This window comes from Panthera onca, chromosome A3 (genome assembly GCF_046562875.1).
Source record: "Panthera onca isolate mPanOnc1 chromosome A3, mPanOnc1 haplotype 2, whole genome shotgun sequence".
In the NCBI taxonomy this organism is placed as follows: domain Eukaryota; kingdom Metazoa; phylum Chordata; class Mammalia; order Carnivora; family Felidae; genus Panthera; species Panthera onca.
In genome coordinates, this window is record NC_138341.1 from 95303153 (window position 1) to 95324420 (window position 21268).

The 21268-nt window shown below is 39.2% G+C and overlaps 1 protein-coding gene and 1 long non-coding RNA gene across 7 annotated transcripts in view; one reads left to right on the plus strand and one right to left on the minus strand.

The window, feature by feature from the left end:
• CFAP61 (cilia and flagella associated protein 61) overlaps positions 1 to 21268 on the minus strand; it is a 282753-nt gene that overhangs the window by 218683 nt on the left and 42802 nt on the right. For all 6 annotated transcript variants that reach the window (XR_009603648.3, XM_060611053.3, XM_060611051.3 and 3 more), the window contains one exon: positions 7522 to 7681. Coding sequence is in view for 5 of the 6 variants with exons in the window: in XM_060611053.3 (XP_060467036.3) it covers positions 7522 to 7681 (160 nt within the window). In the remaining variant the exon portion in view is untranslated. The remainder of the gene's footprint in view (positions 1 to 7521; positions 7682 to 21268) is intronic.
• LOC145715367 (uncharacterized) overlaps positions 1 to 21268 on the plus strand; it is a 209011-nt gene that overhangs the window by 119742 nt on the left and 68001 nt on the right. The window lies entirely within an intron of this gene.

Sequence of the window (21268 nt, forward strand, 5' to 3'; positions counted from 1 at the left end):
ACTCTTGAAATTCATTAAATGCCTTCTCCCCTGCATCATAAATATGGGCAAAACAGACATCACCTACTGAGAAAATAATCCCAGCACATAATGATCATAACGAACATAAATAAAGCCACTTTTCTTTCAAAGACCGCAAGGCCCTATATGAAAATATGTTTGCATTTCCACCATCATGAAATGAATCTGACTGGCGGTGAGCATGCCAGTCATAATACAAGTCCTTCCCAGTGCTGAAGAGGAGGGTATGAATGCAGTGCCCAGTCATCTTGCTCTCTGCAAAATAACATTCTTAACTGGGTGCCATCATTTGTTGCTGCTGTTTCTAAAGGCATTCAAAAGGACACAGAAACCAGTATTTGAATTAAGATGAAAAATCAGCAACAGATTTTGTTAAGTACAGTTGACCCTTGAACAACAGGGGTTTGAATCACATGGGTCTATGTATACGTGGTTCATATATATATATATATATATATATATATATATATATATATATATTATACTGCACAGTGCTTATAAATATATTTTCTCTTCCTTACATTTATTTATTTATTTTAATGTTTATTTATTTTTGAAAGAGAGAAAGACAATTGTAGTGTAAGCAGGGAAGGGGCAGAGAGAGAGGGAGACACAGAATCTGAAGCAGGCTCTAGGCTCTGAGTTGACAGCACAGAGTCCGATGCGGGGCTTGAACTCACGAACTGCGAGATCTGATATGAGCCAAAGTAGGACACTCAAATGATTGAGCCACCTGGTGCCCCTCTTCCTTACGATTTTAATACTTTGTTTTCTCCTGCTTACTTTATTGTAAGAATGTGGTATATAATACACACAACATACAAACTATGTGTTTATTGACTGTTTATGTGATTGGAAAGGCTCTGGTCAACAGTAAGGTATTATGGCTACATTTCTGGAGAATCAAAAGTTTTCCCTGGAGGAGCAGACAGAGTCCCTAACCACCATGTCATTCAAGGGTCAGCTGTAATCAAAAGGCTAGCCAAGCAAGACTTTTAAGTCAGTGTTCCTGACAATAAAACTGGGCTTCAAGTTTGGATCATCTTCTTCCTGGTGTGTTACCAGTCCAGGGGCTCCACCTTAAGAACCCCTGTAAGAGTATATGCTGTCAACCTTGGAGATAATCACATGAGCTGGGCATAAGTCTGCTATTATATATCTGTATTATCAACATCTCTATCAAAGCATCAGAACTCACATGGTTAACTGTAGAAAACCAAAGTTGGTAAGAGTGTCTAAAGCTTTGAAAAAATGTAATTTTGTTACCTTCATATATCAAACACATATTAAGTGGTTACAAAAAGACAAAAGTCAGTTGTGATAAATATGAATTGGTATATCAAGCTTTGTATGAGCATCAAGTAGAACAGACTTTGCTGCCATTATCTGCATTATTGCCATAGCTTATAGTCTTGGCCAGGGACTTGGCCTTATAGACTTGGCTCCAGGGAACTATTAACATAGGACCCTAAGTGTTATGGCTGAATTGTGTCCCCACAAATTTCATATACTGAAGTATTCACCCCCAGTACCTCAGAATGTGACTATATTTGAAGATAGTGTCTTTAAAGAGATAGTTAAAGTAAAATGAGGTCCTATAGGTGGGCCCTAATCCAACATGACTGGAGTCCTTATAAGAAAATTGGGACACAAACAGGGACAAAGGGATGAACATGTAGAGACATGGGGAAAAGACACAGCATCTACAAGCCAAGGAGACAGGTCATAGAAGAAACTAACCTTGCCTACGTCTTGATCTTGGTTGGACTTCTAGTTTCCAGAACTGTGAGAAAATTAATTTCTAATGTTTAAGATCCCCAGTCTATGGTACTTTGTTAGGACAGCCCCAGCAAACTAATACAGTCCTAGTGGGTCACTAAATAACTACAGAATGTATTGGGTGTTTAAATACTGTTCTGAAATATATAATGCAAATATTTTGGCAGGAATACTGCTATGCTGTAAACATAAGTGTTTCATCCATTTTTGGAATCCATGTTAAAAGAAAAATAAAGTAAAATAGAAGGCAACCCAAGCATATGAAATAGAACATTAGGAAGACAAGCTAAAAAGCTATTTGATACACCATGAAGATTTGATTTAGCCATTATTTCTTAGCTTTGGCACTGGAAACTGGTTTCAGGTATTTCCTCCTCCTATAGAGAAAATCTCAGGTAAGTCTAATGAAAAGAAATTTAAATAAGACATAAAGAAACAGGGATGCCTGAGTGGTACAGTCAGCTAAGTGTTCAAGTCTTGATCTCGGCTCAGGTCATGATCTCATGGTTTCTGAGTTCAAGCCCAGCATCAGGCTGTGCACTGATGGCCCAGAGCCTGCTTGGGATTCTGTATCCCCTTCTCTCTGCCCTTCCCCCACTTGTGTGCACACGTGCATGCTCTCTCTCAAAATAAATAAATTAATTAAAAAATATTTTTTAAAAGACATAAAGAAACATTTCCTAACATTTCCTAAATATTTTTAAAACATTTAAAAGGTGAGGTGCCTGGGTGGCTTAGTCAGCTAAGCATCTGACTCTTGATCTCAGAGTCATGAGTTCAAGCTCAGCACTGAGCTCTATGCTAGGCATGGAGCCTACTTAATAGCAACAACAAAAAACTTAAGACAACATTGCTATGTTTTATATGCAGATGTTATGAAAATCATATTTTGAAGGACCTTTTCAATATAAAGTAGGCAACACTCTTGCTGGGTGGTTTGGTTACAAGGGGCTACACAGATTATTCTTTTGAAAGGCCACAAATCTGCTATATACAACTAAGTTTCTCCCTGCCAAGAGCATATCAGTTCCACAGAGATTTGGTCCAGTGGGCCCTGGGTGCATAATGAGATTCACAGATCTGAACCTCGCAAGGGTTCTTTCATTTTTTTTCAAAATTTCATTTTTTAAAAGCAATCTATACACCCAAGGTGGAGCTCAAACTTAACAACACTGAGATCAAGAGTCACATGCTCTTCCACTTGAGCCAGCCGGGCATCTCTCATAAGGGTTCTTTCAAAACAGAGACTCCTGCTCCCCAGGTCACACCAGCCTACATGACAAACAAAAGTTTGGCCTTCTGCTTATTTATTTATTTTTTTTAAATTTTAACTAGTAAATGTGGCAATGCCAATACAGCTGTGGAAATGCAGGCTGTGCCCTATTTTGCTTTATGCGTCACCAAGAAGACTGCCACCTCAATTCTGATCCAAAGTTTTTACTGTAACGATGCAGTGAATAAAAGACACAGCTTGATTTTCAAATGCTGGGCAGGGCCAGTGGTGGGGCCAACTGGAAAATAATATTGTTTTGAGCCATTTTATTGTTACTGAAAGAAAATACATGTAAGCTATCAGGCATATACAATGTCCTAATGCATGTTCACTAAGCTTTCAGAGAGTCTTATTAGCATTTGGGGGGAATCTTAAATTTCATTTAGTACAGTTTCTCACACAAGAAGAAAACCTTTTTGTAAACACCTATGACTGTTTCTTTATGAATTCGTCCAATATTGGGGGAGCTTGCTACTCCTAAACTACGATTTTCAGTAAACAAACAAACTTTTACTAGAGTTTCCTCATATTGGGAGAAAATCTGCATCCTTAGACTTTGTTCCTATGGTCCCAGTTTAGTCCCAAGGTTTAGTACATAAAAACCAAAATTTACAAGTACATGTAATAGGTTATGCAAGCAAAATGAGCAGCTGAGAAATGGACACATATACAAGCTATTCAAGTAAAATGCAAATTGAATGTGCATGGTTAAACTTTTCAGAACCAACAGAAACTTGTGATACTGCTGAAGTAAGGACTGCGAGGCTGATTATAATGTATGTAAGCCTCTAAACAGGGAGGGCCACTATACTAACTTAAGAATGTTGAGACTTGACATTAATCTGCTGAGAAGGGTTGAGGTTGGTATGATACTGCAAGTTTCACAGCTGGTGGGGAAAGAGTAGACCTTGGGTCAAGGATTTGAGAACAAGTGCTTTATTTGGGGAGGTGATGACAGGAAGCACCAGTAGGGTGGTAAGGAAGAGAGAAAGGGAAGAAAAGGCAGTTAGTAAACACATGTCATTACACAGATTACCACTGTGGAATGCTGGAACTGAATCCCATGGAACAACTCTGGGAAACAGTATAAAACTAACGTCTCAGAGTTATCCCACCTGAGAAATGAGAGAACTGGGGTATTTATACCCCGACTCCTGGCAGTTGTATAAAAATAAACGTTTCCACAGCTGGTGGGAAAAGACTAGACAAGCAGCGTCCTGGTGTGGACTCCCTCAGACGCAGACCTTGAGTCAAGGATTCCAGTATAATTATTTACTTGGAAGTTGAATGAGAAAAGAGGTACAGGGGGTAGGGATGTAAGACAGGGAAGCAGAAGCTGCTCCAGGAGTGCTAATTTCCTGGCACTTCCAGCCTGCCTCTTGCATGGGGCAGAGTGGCCTCCGACAGTTCTGGCAAATCCTACAGACACACAGGTGAAGACTGCAGCACATGGAAGTTGTCCAGAGCATAATCACACACACATGCACGCACACACACACACACACACACACACCCCTGAGGTAAATGGATGGGCCACTGAGAACTCATTAAAGTGATAACTCATTACATAATGTGTTAAAGTGAAGAAAACTGATCATGTATCCAGTGTCATAGACACACCATTGGAGTTTACAGTCAAAGCCATCCAAGATAAAAAGACACCTTGCCAAGGAGAGTGCGCTAGGGCTGGGTTCTGGGTCCATCTGCTCCTGATGAGCTTTACAACCTTGCATGAGCTTGGACAGGTATAAAAAGGAAACATTGTCACCCGTCCTAGTCTCCTATGTCAAGTTATGGGGATAAAATGAGATAATATATTTGACAATCCTTTGAAAAGTAAAAAGTACTAAACAAAATACAACATATAAGGCACAATGATGTGTGCTCATTTGAAACAAGAATTTTAGTTCATATTTTAGAGAAATTATATTTCTTTTAACTTGAGACTTTCATCAGAGAAACAATGAACAGTATAGATCATAGCACATTTAGAATTTTCTCTGGAGCCTCATTCTTTGTTGTTGTTGAAGGATGATGGCAGCAAAATGTGTTGATGACTCTTTTCTTACATATAATAAGCTGCTGATGATTTGTGAATCCATCCCTGAGTTATTTGGAAGCCTATAATAATGCTCCCTGATGACAATTTCATAATCATCTTTGTATCAGTGAACATAAAGCTGGATTTTCAAAAATAAACAAGGTGCAGAAGATAACAAGAGAAGTTTTCCTATTTCTTTTAGATAAATAAATTTAAGTAAAAATATTAAAGGTGGTAGAGAGGAGTAGGACTTCCTTTAGCTTCCATCTCTCTGTGGGCTTTATGGTGTATGTTTTAAAGTCCAGGGTTTGGGGCACCTGGGTGGCTCAGTCGGTTAAGCGTCTGACTTCAGCAGAGGTCATGATTTTGCGGTTTGTGGGGTCAAACCCTGCATCCAGCTCTGTGCTGACAGCTCAGACCCTGGAGTCTGCTTTAGATTCTGTGTCTCCCTCTCTCTCTGCCCCTCCCGCACTCACGCTTTATGTCTCTCTCTCTCTCTCTCTCTCTCTCTCTCTCTCTCTCTCTGTCAAAAATAAATAAATATTTAAAAAAATAAAGTCTGGGGTTCAGCCTAAATTTTAAATTCTGTTCTCCCCATAAAGTTTCTAAAATAAGAATTTTTCATTCATTCTATGTATAGAATATCGGTAGCCTCAGGGCTATTCAGGAAAACACTGGAAAGGACTTTATCTTTTTAACTTGTTTTTTATAACAATAATAGTCACAGGCATACATAAAAACCACAAATTTTTTTGAGGATTTACTCTGCTTGGCACTGAGCTAAGCACATAATGTAGATTCTAACATTTAATCCTCCCAACAACTTTTTAGGTTAGATACTATTTATATCTACATTTTATAAATGAAAAAATCGAGCTATAAAGCCTATTTAATGCTGCCTTTGAGAAGAATTTATGCACTTGAAAGTGAAAGACAACTTATGGTTCAGCATTGTCTCATGCAGCAAAGTTCATCAGAACACTCCAGTATCTCTTTGCTGAGAAGCACAGGCAAGCCAGCCTTCACTATTAAAAAATAATGGCCTCAAATCTTTCTTTTGGGAAGAGTGTTGTTGTCAGTACAAAGAGGAAACACCTCTCCATCTGTGGCTCTGTAAGTTCTCTGTAATGAGTGTGAACATTTCAGATAAGCTCCATACATCCATGTGCTTGGTTTCCCATCAAGGGCAAAAGATCAGCCAGAGAGACAACTGCCATTGTTGTACACTGACAAGTCCTTTGCCACCACCCAGTGTGTTCTTCTTCCTATTTTTAAACAATCTTAGTATCATCTTTCAGACATGACAAAGCAGAGCAATTCAAAATGCCCTGATTTTAATCTTGGAAGACTCAAGTAGGTGAAAGTCCAGTTGCAAAGAAATAACTATCACTAACAATGATGGTCAACATTTACTGAGCAGAGTCTGCTCAAGACAGAGTAAAGCCCTTGACATGAGTAATCTCAGTGAAACTTCACAACTCACCTATGTGGCAAGTATTAATATTATTCCTATTTTACAAAGGAAGAAACCCAGGCTTAGAGAAATGAATTAACATACTCTGCATCTATCTAAGAATGGAAACACTTTACCTGCAAAGATACCCAAAGATGCAGCAAGACCTCATCAAAATACCAAAGTCTGAGATTATTTAACTTTACTTCGTGAAGAACTTGATACAACAATATTTTAAAATCATTTTAAATCATATGGCTCGGGGCGCCCAAGTGGCCCAGTCGGTTAAGCGTCTGACTTTGGCTCATGTCATGATCTCGCGATCTGTGAGTTCGAGCCCCACGCCGGGCTCTGTGCTGATAGCTCAGAGCCTGGAGCCTGCTTCAGATTCTGTGTCTCTCTCTCTGCCCCTCCCCCACTCATGCTCTGTTTCTCTCTGTCTCAAAAATAAATAAACGTTAAAAAAATTAAATCATATGGCTAGAAATAATTTAAGCAAGTTAAAAATGACTACTTGCAATAGACCCATAATATATAATAGTTTGTCAAAGACACAAACACAAAAGCACTGATGGGTGGGATTAAAACTTAAAAGCATATGGAACTTCTCAAGTTATTGACTTGAAAAAAACATTATATTTTGGTGTGTGTGTGTGTGTGTGTGTGTGTGTGTGTAAAATGCTGAAATACTACCAATTATTTCACAATGAACATTCTGAATTTAGGGAACCTTAAGCTATAGGGCCATCATGTCAAACTATACCTGTGCACTTCCGACCATCTGTGCTCACAGATATGTGCACTGGATTTCATTAACCATGGGAACCATACCTTAAAGGGGACTGGAAAAGGAGATATCAAAGAAGCCATCTAGTTCCATCACTCATCAAAAGGCACAGTTGTGTAGAAGGCATGGATTTAATTCCTGACCTGTTACTGTGATAGCCACTGTACCTTCACTTCCTTTAGTGCTTAGCTCTGGAGGTGGTTGCAGAACATCATCAGGATGTGGAACGCAGAGTCCATGGAAGGGCCCCAAGTCAAAGCACTCATGCAGAAGCTGCATGTTCACTCTTGAGCACACACTCATGAACCCGACAGCTACACCTTCCACCTGAAACATCCAAAACATCTCATTACTCTATCAGACTGCAAATGAATTCTCATCATGAAACTGCCATGAGCCCACAGCACATCGGGACAGTTGGTAACTTGGCAGGCACTTTGAAATATTTAAGGAAGCGAGAAGTATCTTTCTTTAGAAGCTCTAGTGTCTAGAACAATGCATGGCCCCCACAACGTGCTCCAAAAAAACATCCAATGAATGACCACTGTGGACAATCGTAGAATGGATACGTAACTTCAGGAAGTTGCTAGAGTTCTTGAGAGAAAGAACATGTACCCTCTTTGCCTAGGGAGTGCCCCCAACCTGCCCCATATCCTTTTTATTATGCCACTGCAAGCCCAGCCTTCCTGTCCACTTTCTTCCCCTCCACAATGCACAGTCTTGGTAAGATTAGCCATTGTTCCAGTGTCCATCCAATTGACCCTTGATTTAGAGATGTTCATGGTCACCTACTCTTTATCAGACTGGAACTTTGATTTTCTTGAATTTATTCATTTATTTGGCTCGATGGTCTCATGGGGAGGAGACTCAAGGCCAGAGGTTTGGTGGGGATGTTTAAGTGAGGTAAACTTGCAACACTGGTTCACCGTGTGGGTCTGATTTGCAAATACATCACCTCCTAGCATCCTAACAGATAACTAGTTCTTAACCTTGGTCTCATGATTTTAGGCCTCTGATAAGGAGTATACAGATGGGAAGATAAGTGTGACAATGTGATATAACAAGAAATACATATTTGGTCTTCATCCCTGGTTCCTGGTACAAAGCCCCTAAAACACTTGTAATTTCCTGAGAGAAGGGTCTTTTGTTTTTCCTAATAAGCTCCTTTCGGTAATACCTGTTTATGCTAATGAGGTGACTCCTGGAGACCAGGAGCTGATTGTCAGAAAAAACAAGTATGTGACTGATTAGAGGGTTGGAACTTTCAGCCCCACTCTCTGACCTCTGGAGAGGGGAGAGTGGCTCCAGATTGAGTTCAGTCACCAATGGCCAATGGTATATATAATCAATAATTAAGGGAACCGCCATAAAAACCCCTACACAGTGGGAATCAGGAGTTTCTGGGCTGGTGAACACATAGAAGTGCTGGGAGTTGACATGCTCAGAGATGACATAGAAACTCAGGGCTCTTTCCCCTGCACCTTGCTGTATGCGTCTCTTCCATCTGGCTGTTCCTGAGCTGTATCCTTTATAACAAACTGGAAATAGTAAGTAAAGTCTTTCCCTGAGTTCTTTGAGCCATTCTAGCAAATTACTGACCCCAAGGAAGGGGGTGTGGGAACCCCTAATTAATAGCCAGACAGTTAGAAGTCCAGGTGACACCCCGGGACTTGTGACTGGCATCTGAAGTGGAGGCAGTCTTGCGGGCCTGAGACCTTACCCCGTGAGGTCCACACCAACTCCACATAATGTCAGAATTGAATTATAGGACACCCACTCAGTATCTAGGGAGATGAAAAATTGGTTGGTGTAAGCAAAACCCTACATATTTGGTATTCGAAGTGTTATGAGTCGAGAAAACAAGTTATCTCCTTTTTACAAAATTTTTTAAAATGTTTATTCATTTTTTGAGAGAGAGACAGCACGAGTAGGGGAGGGGCAGAGAGAGAGGGAGACACGGAATCCAAAGCAGGCTCCAGGCTCTGAGTTGTCAGCACAGAGCCCAATACAGGGCTCAAACCCACAAACTAACTGCGAGATCATGACCTGAGCAGAAGTCAGCCCCTTAACCGACTGAGCCACCCAGGTGCCCTGAGAAAACAAGTTATCTCCTAATGAGTAATTAGCTGATCTGCACCTATTATTGGTACAGATACAAATTAAAGAAATTTAATTCTATCACAGTCTGCATTCAGATATATGACTGAAATTCTTTATGAGGTCCCTTCGATAATTCTGAATGTCATACTTCCCTGCAAGAAAAGCATTTAAAATTTTAAAAGAAAACAAGAGAGAATGCATAGTTCTTTAGTTAACTAATCCTTCTATGATAATTATTGTGTTATATATATATATATATATATATATATATATATATATATACATACACATACACACACATACATAAACATATATATATATATCAAATTGCCATGTTTTACGTCTTAAACTTATACAATGTTATGTATCAATTATATCTCAATAAAATTAGAAAAAAGAGAAAACTAAATTGTACATAAATAACTCCTCCTATTAACTATTACGTGGGTTTTAAGCAAATTCTGGCTGACTGATGAGACTGACAGGTCTTGTAGAAACCAGCATTATTAGGTCCTACCCTTCAAGCACTTAGGCTGTATTTCTTGAGACAACCATTCCAGGCAGGAAGCAGAAGAACTCATCATAGGCATTCCCTAGTCCCAAGAATGTAGCATCTTCCCATAAATGTCAGAGAAAATGGTTAATATTTTAACCTACTGAAGCACAAAAGTAAGCTACAACAATGCTCAGTCTTCTACATGACGCACAGAAAAAATTAGGCATTAAACTATTTGTTCTCAAATGTGTCTTCTAGTTGAAAGTCATTTGTTTTCAAACATGTGTTTGAAAAATAAATGTGACTGCCTTTGTTTTCTCCCTAATGCTGAAATACAAGAGAAATTCTTAAAAATTAATTTTTCCATGCATACTCCTTTCTTTAGAGCTGCCCCCCCCCCCCACAATGATACTAGCTGTACAAGGCTGGATTTACACAGCTGTCTTATAAAGCCATCGACACTTTAATAAAAGTCCAAAATAAACATTTTAATTTTTTTCCCAAATAACAAGTGATTGTTTGTCTTGTTTGCACTCATGAACAAAGGCTGCGTAGCCACAGTTGTCTGGCTTCTCTGTAATTTTAGGCCCAAGACTCAGCAGACGCTGATTAACCAATCCATCTACCATATGTGCAGAAAGAGACGGCCAGCCTCACTCTCGGCAGGGAAAATTGGCATCCATCTTGGTTCACATGGAGATGTCCTTCTAATCTACAGCCACGCTGGCGCAACGAAACTTCGATGGCCTAAAATACCTTTTGCTGGCTTCACGGCGAGCTGCATGTGCATGATAAGAATGTATTATTTATAAGACTGCTGTTAGTAATGAGCTATTACACTAATGGCTCATTGTGTTTGGAATTTGATTTCAAATGGCATGGATCACACATTCTGATGAAAATGAGAAAAAACATGTTTTGCCATTAGGAACAAAGATGTAACGTTCTCCAATTCTACAACCTGTTATACTCCCATCATTCATCCCGGGTTGTGACAATTCACAAAAGTTCACAATTATGAACCACGACCGAGCAAGGACATATTGTGGAAATGTCTGCTCTTTCCTTTGGGTTTCTTTCAAATAACTAGTCAGATTTGATAAACACCATTCTCAAATATGAATTTGTGGGAGTATTCAAATGCATCTTTGTGAGTGTGTGTTTTCTGGAAAAATAGATTCAGCGAACTTTCTTTACTTGAACCATGAAAAGCCATTGATTATTGACTGCTATCAATCCTCCAGGTGACAGAGGTTACTTTCCACCACAAAGGTGTCTTCAATTATCTCATACGAAGGGAGAAAAACTGAAAGTTTTGTTTATTGTTTTTGTTTTTCCTGTGAGGATATACACGATGATACATGAAGCTCTGACTTCTAGAAACTCCAATGTGCAGTGGCCTTCTCTTCACAAGCAAGTCCATTAGAGACATGTGTGCACTGTACCATTCATGCTTGCTTCTAAAAAGCCCTATGGTCACTCATCCCTTTTGGGTGACAGTACTTCAGAGGGAGGGTGCCCTTACTGTGACCACTGCCAGCTTTGATCTCCTCTGCCTGATGCCAACGGCAGGGCTGAGCTGGCAGGCTCTGCCCACCTGCAGGTCAGTGGCGCCTACTCGGACCACTGCTGTCCATGCTGTGGATGATGCCAAAGCAGACGTTCTGCCCATCTGTCTCTAGGAGCCGCCCTTGGCCTCCAACCACCCTTCCCTGAAATCTCAGTTTGGAGTAAACACCAGATGTCAAGGTAAGCCAGGATAAAGTTATGAAAGGCAACTTGCAGCAAAGTGAACTCAAAACTCCTCGAAAGTAGCTATCAAGCCAAAGAAAGCTGCATAGTTAAAAACCTTTAGTCCAGAGTTTCCTACATGGCACAACCATAGCTCCCAGGTATTCTATGCACATGGCCTGTAACCACCATGGGCTGGTGTGGAAAGGGACAGACTTGATGCACTCTGTTCTGTTAACTCTAGTCAATTGTAGTCACACACAAGCATGCTGTGCTGCTCGTAAATTCTCAATTAGCAACCGGGGGCAAAAGCCCCAATTTATCATTTGCCAATCTCTGTGGTGCAAATATTCCCATGGTGGCCAATTTTTAAAATGTTTTCTCTCTTCCTTCCTTCCTTCCTTCCTTCCTTCCTTCCTTCCCTCCCTCTTTCCTTCCTTCCTTCCTTCCTTCCTTCCTTCCTTCCTCTCTCTCTCTTTCTTTTGAGAGGGGGAGAGAGAGAGAGACGGGGAGGGGCAGAGAGAGAGAATCCCAAGCAGGCTCCACACTATCATTGTAGAGCCTGATGTGGAGCTCGAATTCTCAACTGTGAGATCACGACCTAAGCTGAAATCAAGAGCTGGATGCTTAACCAACTGAGCCACCCAGGCACCGCCCCCCCCCCCAGCCCCCGCCTCCATTGTGGCCAATTTTAAGCCACCAATGTGATGTCACTGAACAGGAAGTTGGGAAAAGATGCTCAGTAGCCACTATTATATAGTATTTCTACCAGAGAGACCCTAGACATAAGTAATCTCAAGACCAAAGACAATAAAATAATTAGGAAGTGGTGAGTGTTGAGTAGTTATTAACTTTGTTTTTTAGTGTAACTTATTACATTGAAATTTTATATTATTTAATTTTTAATAATGCCTGTGTTTAACAACCAGTTTAAAAAAATTTCTTGAAGATTTAACACTTGGCTCTTGTAAGCCAGAATGAACTAGTTCCCATATACCACTGCCTGCAGGGCCAGCAGAAGGAAGTCCAGGTGGTTGGGAGAAGGGTCCAGGAAGCAGGTGGGCAGGGAGTAACAGCACTAATCTTGAACTCAGAAAAGCTTAAGACACCAGATATGGCTCAGTAGAGACTAGGGATGTGCTCCCAGATCCTAGGCTGGCTTCCTCCTTGTGAGAGTCCTGCTTCTGCCCTTCCATTTAAAGATCGAGGTCCATGGTCTAATCTCCACAGAACATGAAGTGTCTGATGTCTGATATAATATGGCCTCTCAGAAACTGGGCTGGACTCCATTTGCCTCTTTAGAGACACCAAAGGATCCTTGCAGGGTTGGGACTGTAGTTTTCAGCCTGAAACTTTGCTCTGATGTTTACATGCACTGCAAATGTGTGACATGTGACTAGAGAGGGAAAGAATGTGGGGGTAGTTGCTGCAGCTGCTCTTCACAAGCCCTTACACAAATCAACAAGAGCCAAAGTATGGAAAGAGCCCAAATGTCCATCAACTGATGAATGGATGAAGAAGATGTGGTTTATATATACAGTGGAATACTACTTGGCGATGAGAAAGAATGAAATCTGGCCATTTGCAGCAACATGGATGGAGCTGGAGAGTGCTATGCTAAGTGAAATAAGTCAGGCAGAGAAAGACAGATACCATATGCTTTCACTCATATGTGGATCTTGAAAAGCTTAACAGAAGACCATAGGGGAAGGGAAGGGGGAAAAAATAGTTTCAAACAGAGAGGGAGACAAATCATAAGAGACTCTTAAATACAGAGAACAAACTAAGGGTTGACAGGGAGGTGCGGGGTGGGTGATGGGCATGGAGGAGGGCACTTGTTGGGATGAGCACTGGTGTTGCATGTAAGTGATGAATCATGGGAATCTACTCCTGAGGCCAAGAGCACACTGTATACACTGTATCTTAGCTAACTTGACAATAAATTATATTAAAAACAACAACAACAACAACAACAACAACAACAAAACAAATTATTTGGGTTGAAACTGGCACCTTAAAACCAAAGAATTAAAAGCCTTCTCCAGAGTGATGTCACCATCACAGTGGCATAAGGATGTCCATCATTTTTGTCCCCAAGCTCAATAGCAAACACTTGGCATCCATCCATGAACAAAAGGGCCTTTGAGGGAGCTCTGGGATCCAGCACCATACCCCAGGGACCTGGAAGAGTCTTGCCCACTGTTCATGAGGAAATAGGCAGACACACCTCGGTGTTCACTGTGAACCCTGTAAACTGCAAACTGGCTCCAGCCCATCTTGGCCATGGTCCAGAAGCCCTTGGAGAATAGGGACTTAGACAATCACTTACAGAGGAGAGAGTCTTTGTAAAAGTACAATTTCCAGAGAAGTTCCAGGACTCCACTGAAGCAAAAAAGTATGAGTTTGGATGTGCCGGAGTGAAAAAGAGGAACAGTTTGACCTTACCCATGTCACCCATCCCCCAAAGAGACACAGCTTAGGGGCATTAAAGATCTTCCTTGGCCCATGGTTTATCCAATGAGAAAAAGGGAGTAAGTGTGAGTAAGCACCCAGCCTCCCCAGCTGTGTGGGATGCTTCCAAAGGGGCTCATTTCTCTTTCACCTCATCCAGAGTACTTAATCGGGAGCTCCATGACTGGGGTGGGTTGGGGGGCAGAAAGAGGCTGGGGAGAGCAGCAAATAGTACTCTTGGAGGGCAATAAAGAGACACGGTTCCTAACTGCACTGTGAATTCCATCAAGAAGCCTGCCCACAAACTTCTGGGAATACCCTTCCCGCAAAACCCCTCAACTGGCTCACAAGCACTCCCAGCTCCCCTTGTGCCTCACCCACATGTCATCCCACCCCATGGCCAGTTCCTGTGCATGCTCCTGACAGCACCATGAGCAGACATTAGCAGATGGCTGGTGAGGACCACAGAAAAGCAGTCATATCTGTGGCCAGAGAGAGATGACAAACTTGAGCTGCTACCTTTGGCAAAGTAAAAGGAAGACTGTCAGCACTCAAGCCTGGTACTTTGCAAGATCCAGAGAATGCATACAAACTTAAGAAATGTGCCACAAAAGGGAGCAAGATGGGTAGAGCAGATGTATCCATAGAAGATCTAAGAACCCCTCAGGATCTCTAGCAGGGCTGACAGAGGTATGTCTCCTCTGAAGAAAGCAAACACTGGAGGAGGTAACCACTACTTCAAATGTGAAAACAGTAATGCAAAACTCCAAGAAACATGAGGAAATCAAGAAAGTGACATCACCAAAGGATCACAATAATTTTCCTGAACCAAACTCAAAGACATGGAGGTCTCTAACTTACCAGATAAAGAATTCAAAATAGCTGTTTTAAGGAAACTCAAAGAGCAGCAAAAAAGGAAGAAAACAAAACACAAAAAGAGAATTCAATGAAGTCAGGAAAATGATACACAAACAAAATAAGAAGTTTAACAAAGAGACAGAAATCATAGAAAAGAACCAAACAAACTCTAGAGCTGGAGAATGAAACAAAGAAAAGAACAATATGCAACAGAGATCATCAGCACCAGACTTGGCGAAGGAGAGGAAAGAACCCATGAGATTGAAGACAGGATCTCTGAAATTATCAGTTCAGAGAAAAACAAAGAAAAAAGAATGAAAGAAAAAAGGAAAGCCTATATAATCTGTAGGATATCATTAAAGGGACCAATTGGCAAATCACTTCAGTTCTAGAAGGAGAAAGAGGGAGAGGGGACAGAAAGATTTTTTAAGAAGTGATGGCTGAAAACATGCCAAATTTGAGTAAAGATTTGGATATCCAAAATAAACCTCTCAAAAATCAAAGACAAAGATGTAGCAAGAGATAAAAAGCTTATAACTTACAAGGAAACCCGCCTAAAGCTACCAGAGGACTTCTTAGCAGAAGCCTTACAGCCAGGGGAGAGGGAGATGATATATTAAAAGTGCTGAAAGAAAAAAAAACTGCCAACCAGAATACTTTACCTTCAAAGCTGTCCTTCAGAAATGAAGGCTAAAAGGAGACTTATTCAGATGGACAAAACACGAGGGAGTTCACCACTAGACCTGCTTTATAACAACACTGAAAGGAGTTCTTCAAAGCTGAAACGAACACGAATTAGTTGCATGAAACCATATGGAAATAAACAACACACTGGTAAAAGTAAGTATGTTGTCATATTCAGAATACTCATACTGTAATATAGTGGAATGTGAACCATTTAACTCCAGTAAAAAGGTTAAAGGAGAAAGTATTAAAACTAACTATAGCTCTAATAATTTATTAATGAATATACAATATACACACATACAGCTGGCAAACAGACACATGAAAAGATGTCCAACCTCACTAGTCATCAGGGAACAGCAAATCAAAACCACAGTGAACTATCACTTTATGCCTGTCAGAATGGCTAGAATCAAAAAGACAAGTAAAAATAGGGGGACAAAACACAAGAGGCTCATAAATATGGAGAACAAACTGAGGGTTACTGGAGGGGTTGCAGGAGGGGGGATGGGCTAAATGGATAAGGGGCACTAAGGAATCTATTCCTGAAATCATCGTTGCACCATATGCTAATTTGGATGTAAATTTAAAAAAATAAAAAATTAAAATTAAAAAAAAAGAAGAAATAACAAGTGTTGGTGAGGATGTGGAGAAAAAGGAGCCCTCGTGCACTGTTGACTGAAGTGCAGATTGGTACAGCCACCAAGGAAAACAGTATGGAGGTTCCTCAAAAAATGAAAAACAGAAATACCATATGATCCAGTAATTCCACTACTGGGCATTTACCCAAAGAAAATGAAAACACTAATTCAAAAAGATGTACGCATCACTACGTTTATTACAGCATTATTTATAACAGCCAAGGTATGGAAGCAACCTGAGTGTCCATCAATAGACAAATGGATAAAGAATATATGGTATATATATACAATGGAATATTACTCTGCCATAAAAAAGAATGAGATCTTGCCATTTGTGACATGGATGAAACTAGAGATTATATTATGCTAAGTGAAATAAGTCAGACAGACAAAGATAAATACTGTACAATTTCACTTAAATGTGTTATCTAAAAAACAAGATAAATGAATAAACAAACAAAAAGCAAAAACAGACCCATAAATACAGACAACAAACTGAGGGTTGCCAGAGTGGGGGTAATGAACAAAATGGGTGAAGGGGAGTGGGAGGTACAGGCTTCCAGTTATGGAATGATTTAGACATAGGGATAAAAGGTACAGCCAGGGAATATATAGTCAATGGTATTATGATAGCATAGTATGGTGACAGATGATAACTACACTTGCTGTCACCATAGCATAACATACAGACTTGTCCAATCATTATGTTGCACACCTGAAACTAATGTAACATGTGTCAACTATACTTCAATTAAAAAAAAATGAGTACACAATGTAAAAAGAGGTAAGCTGTGATATCAAAAACATAAAGTGGGGGAGTTAAAGGGTAAAGTGTTACATATGATCAAAGTTAAGTTGTTAATAATGTAAAATATACTGCTAGAGCCAGGAGGCATTTTAGGTAAGTCTCATGGTAACCACAAAGCAAAAACCTATGGTAGATTCACAAAAGACAAACAAAAGGGAATCTAAGTATATCACTACAAAAATTCATCAACTTATAAAGGAAGACAGCAAGAGAGAAAGAAAGGAACAAGGATACTACAAAAAAAAAAAAAAAAAGCCAGAAAATAATCAAGAAGATGCATCAGTAAGTCCTTAAGCTATCAATAATTACTCGAAATATAAATGAATTGTAGTGTCCAATCAAAAGACATAAAGTGGTTGAATGAATAAGAAAGACTCAACTACATGCTGCCTAAAAGAGACTCACTTCAGCTTTAAGAAAACATACAGGCTCAAAGTGAAAAGAAGGAAAAAGATATTCCATGCAAGTGGAAACCAAGAGAGACCAGGGGTAGCTATACTTACACCAGACAAAAAGACTTTATGCCAAAAAAGAGTAACAAGAGACCAAGAAGGTCATTATATAAATGATAAAGGGGTTAATTTATCAAGAAGATATAACAATCATACATATATAAAAATTCAACATCAGACCACCTAAACATATTATGCAAATACTAAAAGATAAGAAGGGGAAAATAGGTGACAATAATAACAGTAGGGGACTTCAACACCCCCACTTTCAAAAATGGATGGAACATCCGGACAGAAAATCTACAAGGAAATGTTGGACTTAAACAATACTTTAGCCCAATGGACCTAACAGACATGCACAGAACATGCCATCCAACAGCAGCAGACTATACATTCTTCTCCAGCACACATAGAACATTCTCCAGGATTGATGATCATAAGTTAGTTCACAAAACAAGTCTTAGCACATTTAAGAAGACTGAAATCACACCAAGTATCTTTTCTGACCACATGTTATAAAACTAAAAGTCCATAGCATTTTGGACAATTCACAAATAAGTAGACATTAAAAAACAAAACGAAACATTCCTGAACAACCGTGCAGTTGTTCCAAAGAAGAAGTTAAAAAGGAAATAAAAAATATCTTCAAACAAACAAAAATGGAAAGACAATATACCAAAACCTATCGGATGTTGAAAAAGCCATTCTAGGAGGTAGCTTTATAGCAATAAATGGCTATATCAAGAAAAAAAGATTGCAAATAAACAATTAAATTTATACCTCAAGAAACTTGGAAAAGGAGATCAAATTAAGTCCAAAGTTAGTAGAAGGTAGGAAATACAAATATCAGAGCAGAAATAAATGAAATAGGCTAGAAAAACAGTAGAAAATTTCAATGAAACTAAGAGTTGATTTTTGAAAAGTTAAACAAAATTGACAAACCTTCAGCTAGACTAAGAAAAAAAAAGAGGACTCAAAGTCAGAAATGAGGGCACGTAGGTGGCTCAGTTGGTTAAGTGTCCTACTCTTGATTTCAGCTCAGCTCATGATCTCACAGTTCATGGGTTTGAGCCCCACATCAGACTCTGCACTGACAGTGTGGATCCTGCTTGGGATTCTCTCTTTCTCTCCCTCTCTTCCTGCCCCCTTTCCACCTGTGTGCATATGTACACTCTCTCTCTATAAATAAATAAATAAATAAATAAATAAATAAATAAACAAACAAACATTAAAGAAAACAGAAATGAAACAGGAGACATTACAACTGGTAACAAAGAAATACAAAGGATCATAAGGATTACTATGAACAATTGTGTGGCAACAAATTGGACAACCTAGAATAAATGGATAAATTCTTAGAAACATACAACTTACCTAGACTGAATCATGAAGAAATAGAAAATATGAACAGACCAATAACAAGAGATTGAATCAGCAATCAAAAACCTCCTGACAAAGAAAAGCCCCAGACCAAATGGTTTCACTGGTAAATTCTACCAAATATTTAAAGAAGAATTGACACTGATCCTTCTCAAACTTTTCCAAAAAATTAAGATGAGGGAATACTCCCAAACTCATTTTATGAACCAAGCATTACCCTTATACCATAGCCAGGTAAGGACATTACAAGAAAAGAAAACTATAGACCAATATCCCTGATGGATACAGATACGAAATTCTCAACAAAATATTAGCAAACTGGACTCAACAGCACATTAAAAGGAACATACACCATGATCAAGCAGGACTTATTCCTGTGAGGCAAGGATGGTTCAACATACACAAATCAGTAATTGTGATAAACCACACTAATAGAAAAATAAAAATCATATGATCATCTCAATAGATGCAGAGAAAGCATCTGACAAAATATCACATCCCTTCATGATAAGAATGCTCAAAAAATAGAATACAGTAGAAAAATGTTTCAATTAAATAAAGGCCATTTATGACAAGCCCATAACTAATATCATACTCAACAGTGAATGGTTAAAAGCTTTTCCTTGAAGATCAGGCACAGGACAAGGGTGCCACTCCTATTCAACATAAAACTGGAAGTCCTTGCCAGAGAAATCAAGCAAGAAAAATAAATAAAAGGCACGTAAATTAGAAAGGAAGTAGTAAAACCGTCTGTTTGAAAATGATATGATCTTATATAGAGAAAATCCTAAAGACTCCACCAAAAAAACCGTTAGAACTGATAAACAAATACAGGAAAGTTGCAGGATACAAAACCTATGTACAGAAATCAGTTGCATTTCTATACACTAACAATAATATACCTGAAAAAGAAACAAAGAAAATAAACCCATTTGCAATATTATTAGAATTAATGTTGTTAAAATGTCCATACTACCCAAAGCCATCTCTAGATTCAGTGCAATCCCTATCAAAATTCCAATGGCACTTTTCACAGAAATAGAACAAACAGTCCGAAAATGTATATTGAACCACAAAAGACACCAAGTAGCCAGAGCAATCCTGAGAAAGAAGAACAAAGCTGGAGGCATCACACTTTCTGATTTCAAATCATATTACAAAGCTGTAATAATCAAACAGTATAATACCAGGATAAAAACAGACACAAAAGCAAGTGGAACAGAATCAAGAGCCCAGAAATAAACACTTGCACATACAGGCAACTAATATTAAATAAGGGAGCCAAGAGTACTCAATGCAGAAATGATTGTCTCTTCGACAAACACTGTTGGGAAAACTGGTATCTACATGCCGAAGAGTGAAATTGGACCCCTATCTCAGACCACTCCCAATGTATCAAATACTTAAACACAACACCTGAAACTGTATAACTCCTAGAAGAAAACATAGGGAAGAAGCTCCTTGACACTGTTCTTGGCAATAATTTTTTGGATATGACATCAAAATCACTAATAAAAAATATTAATAAGCAATAAAAACAAAAATTAGTAAGAAAGACTACACCAAACTAAAAAAGCTTATGCACAGCAAAAGGAACAATCAACACAATAAAAAGGTGATCTATACAATGGGAGAAAGTATTTTAAATCATATACTGGAATATCAGATAAGGGGTTAATATCCAAAATACATAAAGAACTCATACAACTCAACAGGGGGAAAATGACCCAATTTAAAAATGGACAGAGAACCTAAATAGACATTTATTCCAAAGAATACATACAAATGGCCAACAGGTACATGAAAAGAGGCTCAACCTCACTAATCATCAGGAGATGAAAGTCAAAACCACAATGAGATACCCCTTACACCTATTAGGAAGGCTATCATCAAAAAGACAAGAGATAGCAGGTGTTGGCAAGAATGTGGAGAAAAAGTAACCCTCCTGGACCACCTGGATGGCTCAGTAGGTAGAGTATGTGACTTGATCTCAAGGTTTGTGAGCTCAAGCCCTATGTTGGGTGCAGAGGTCACTTAAAAACAAAATCTTTAAAAAAAAATGTAATCCCCATGCACTGTTGGTGGTAATGTAAACTGCTACAGCCAGAATGGAAAACTGTGCAGGTTTCTCAAAAAAGTAAAAATAGAACTGCCATATGACCTAGCAATCCCACTTTTGGGGGTATATCCAAAAGAAACAAAAACAGGATCTTGAACAGATATCTGCACTCCCATGTTCATTGTAGCATTATTCACAATAGCCAAAATATGGAAACAACTTAAGTTTCCTTCAACAGATGAATGAATTTTAAA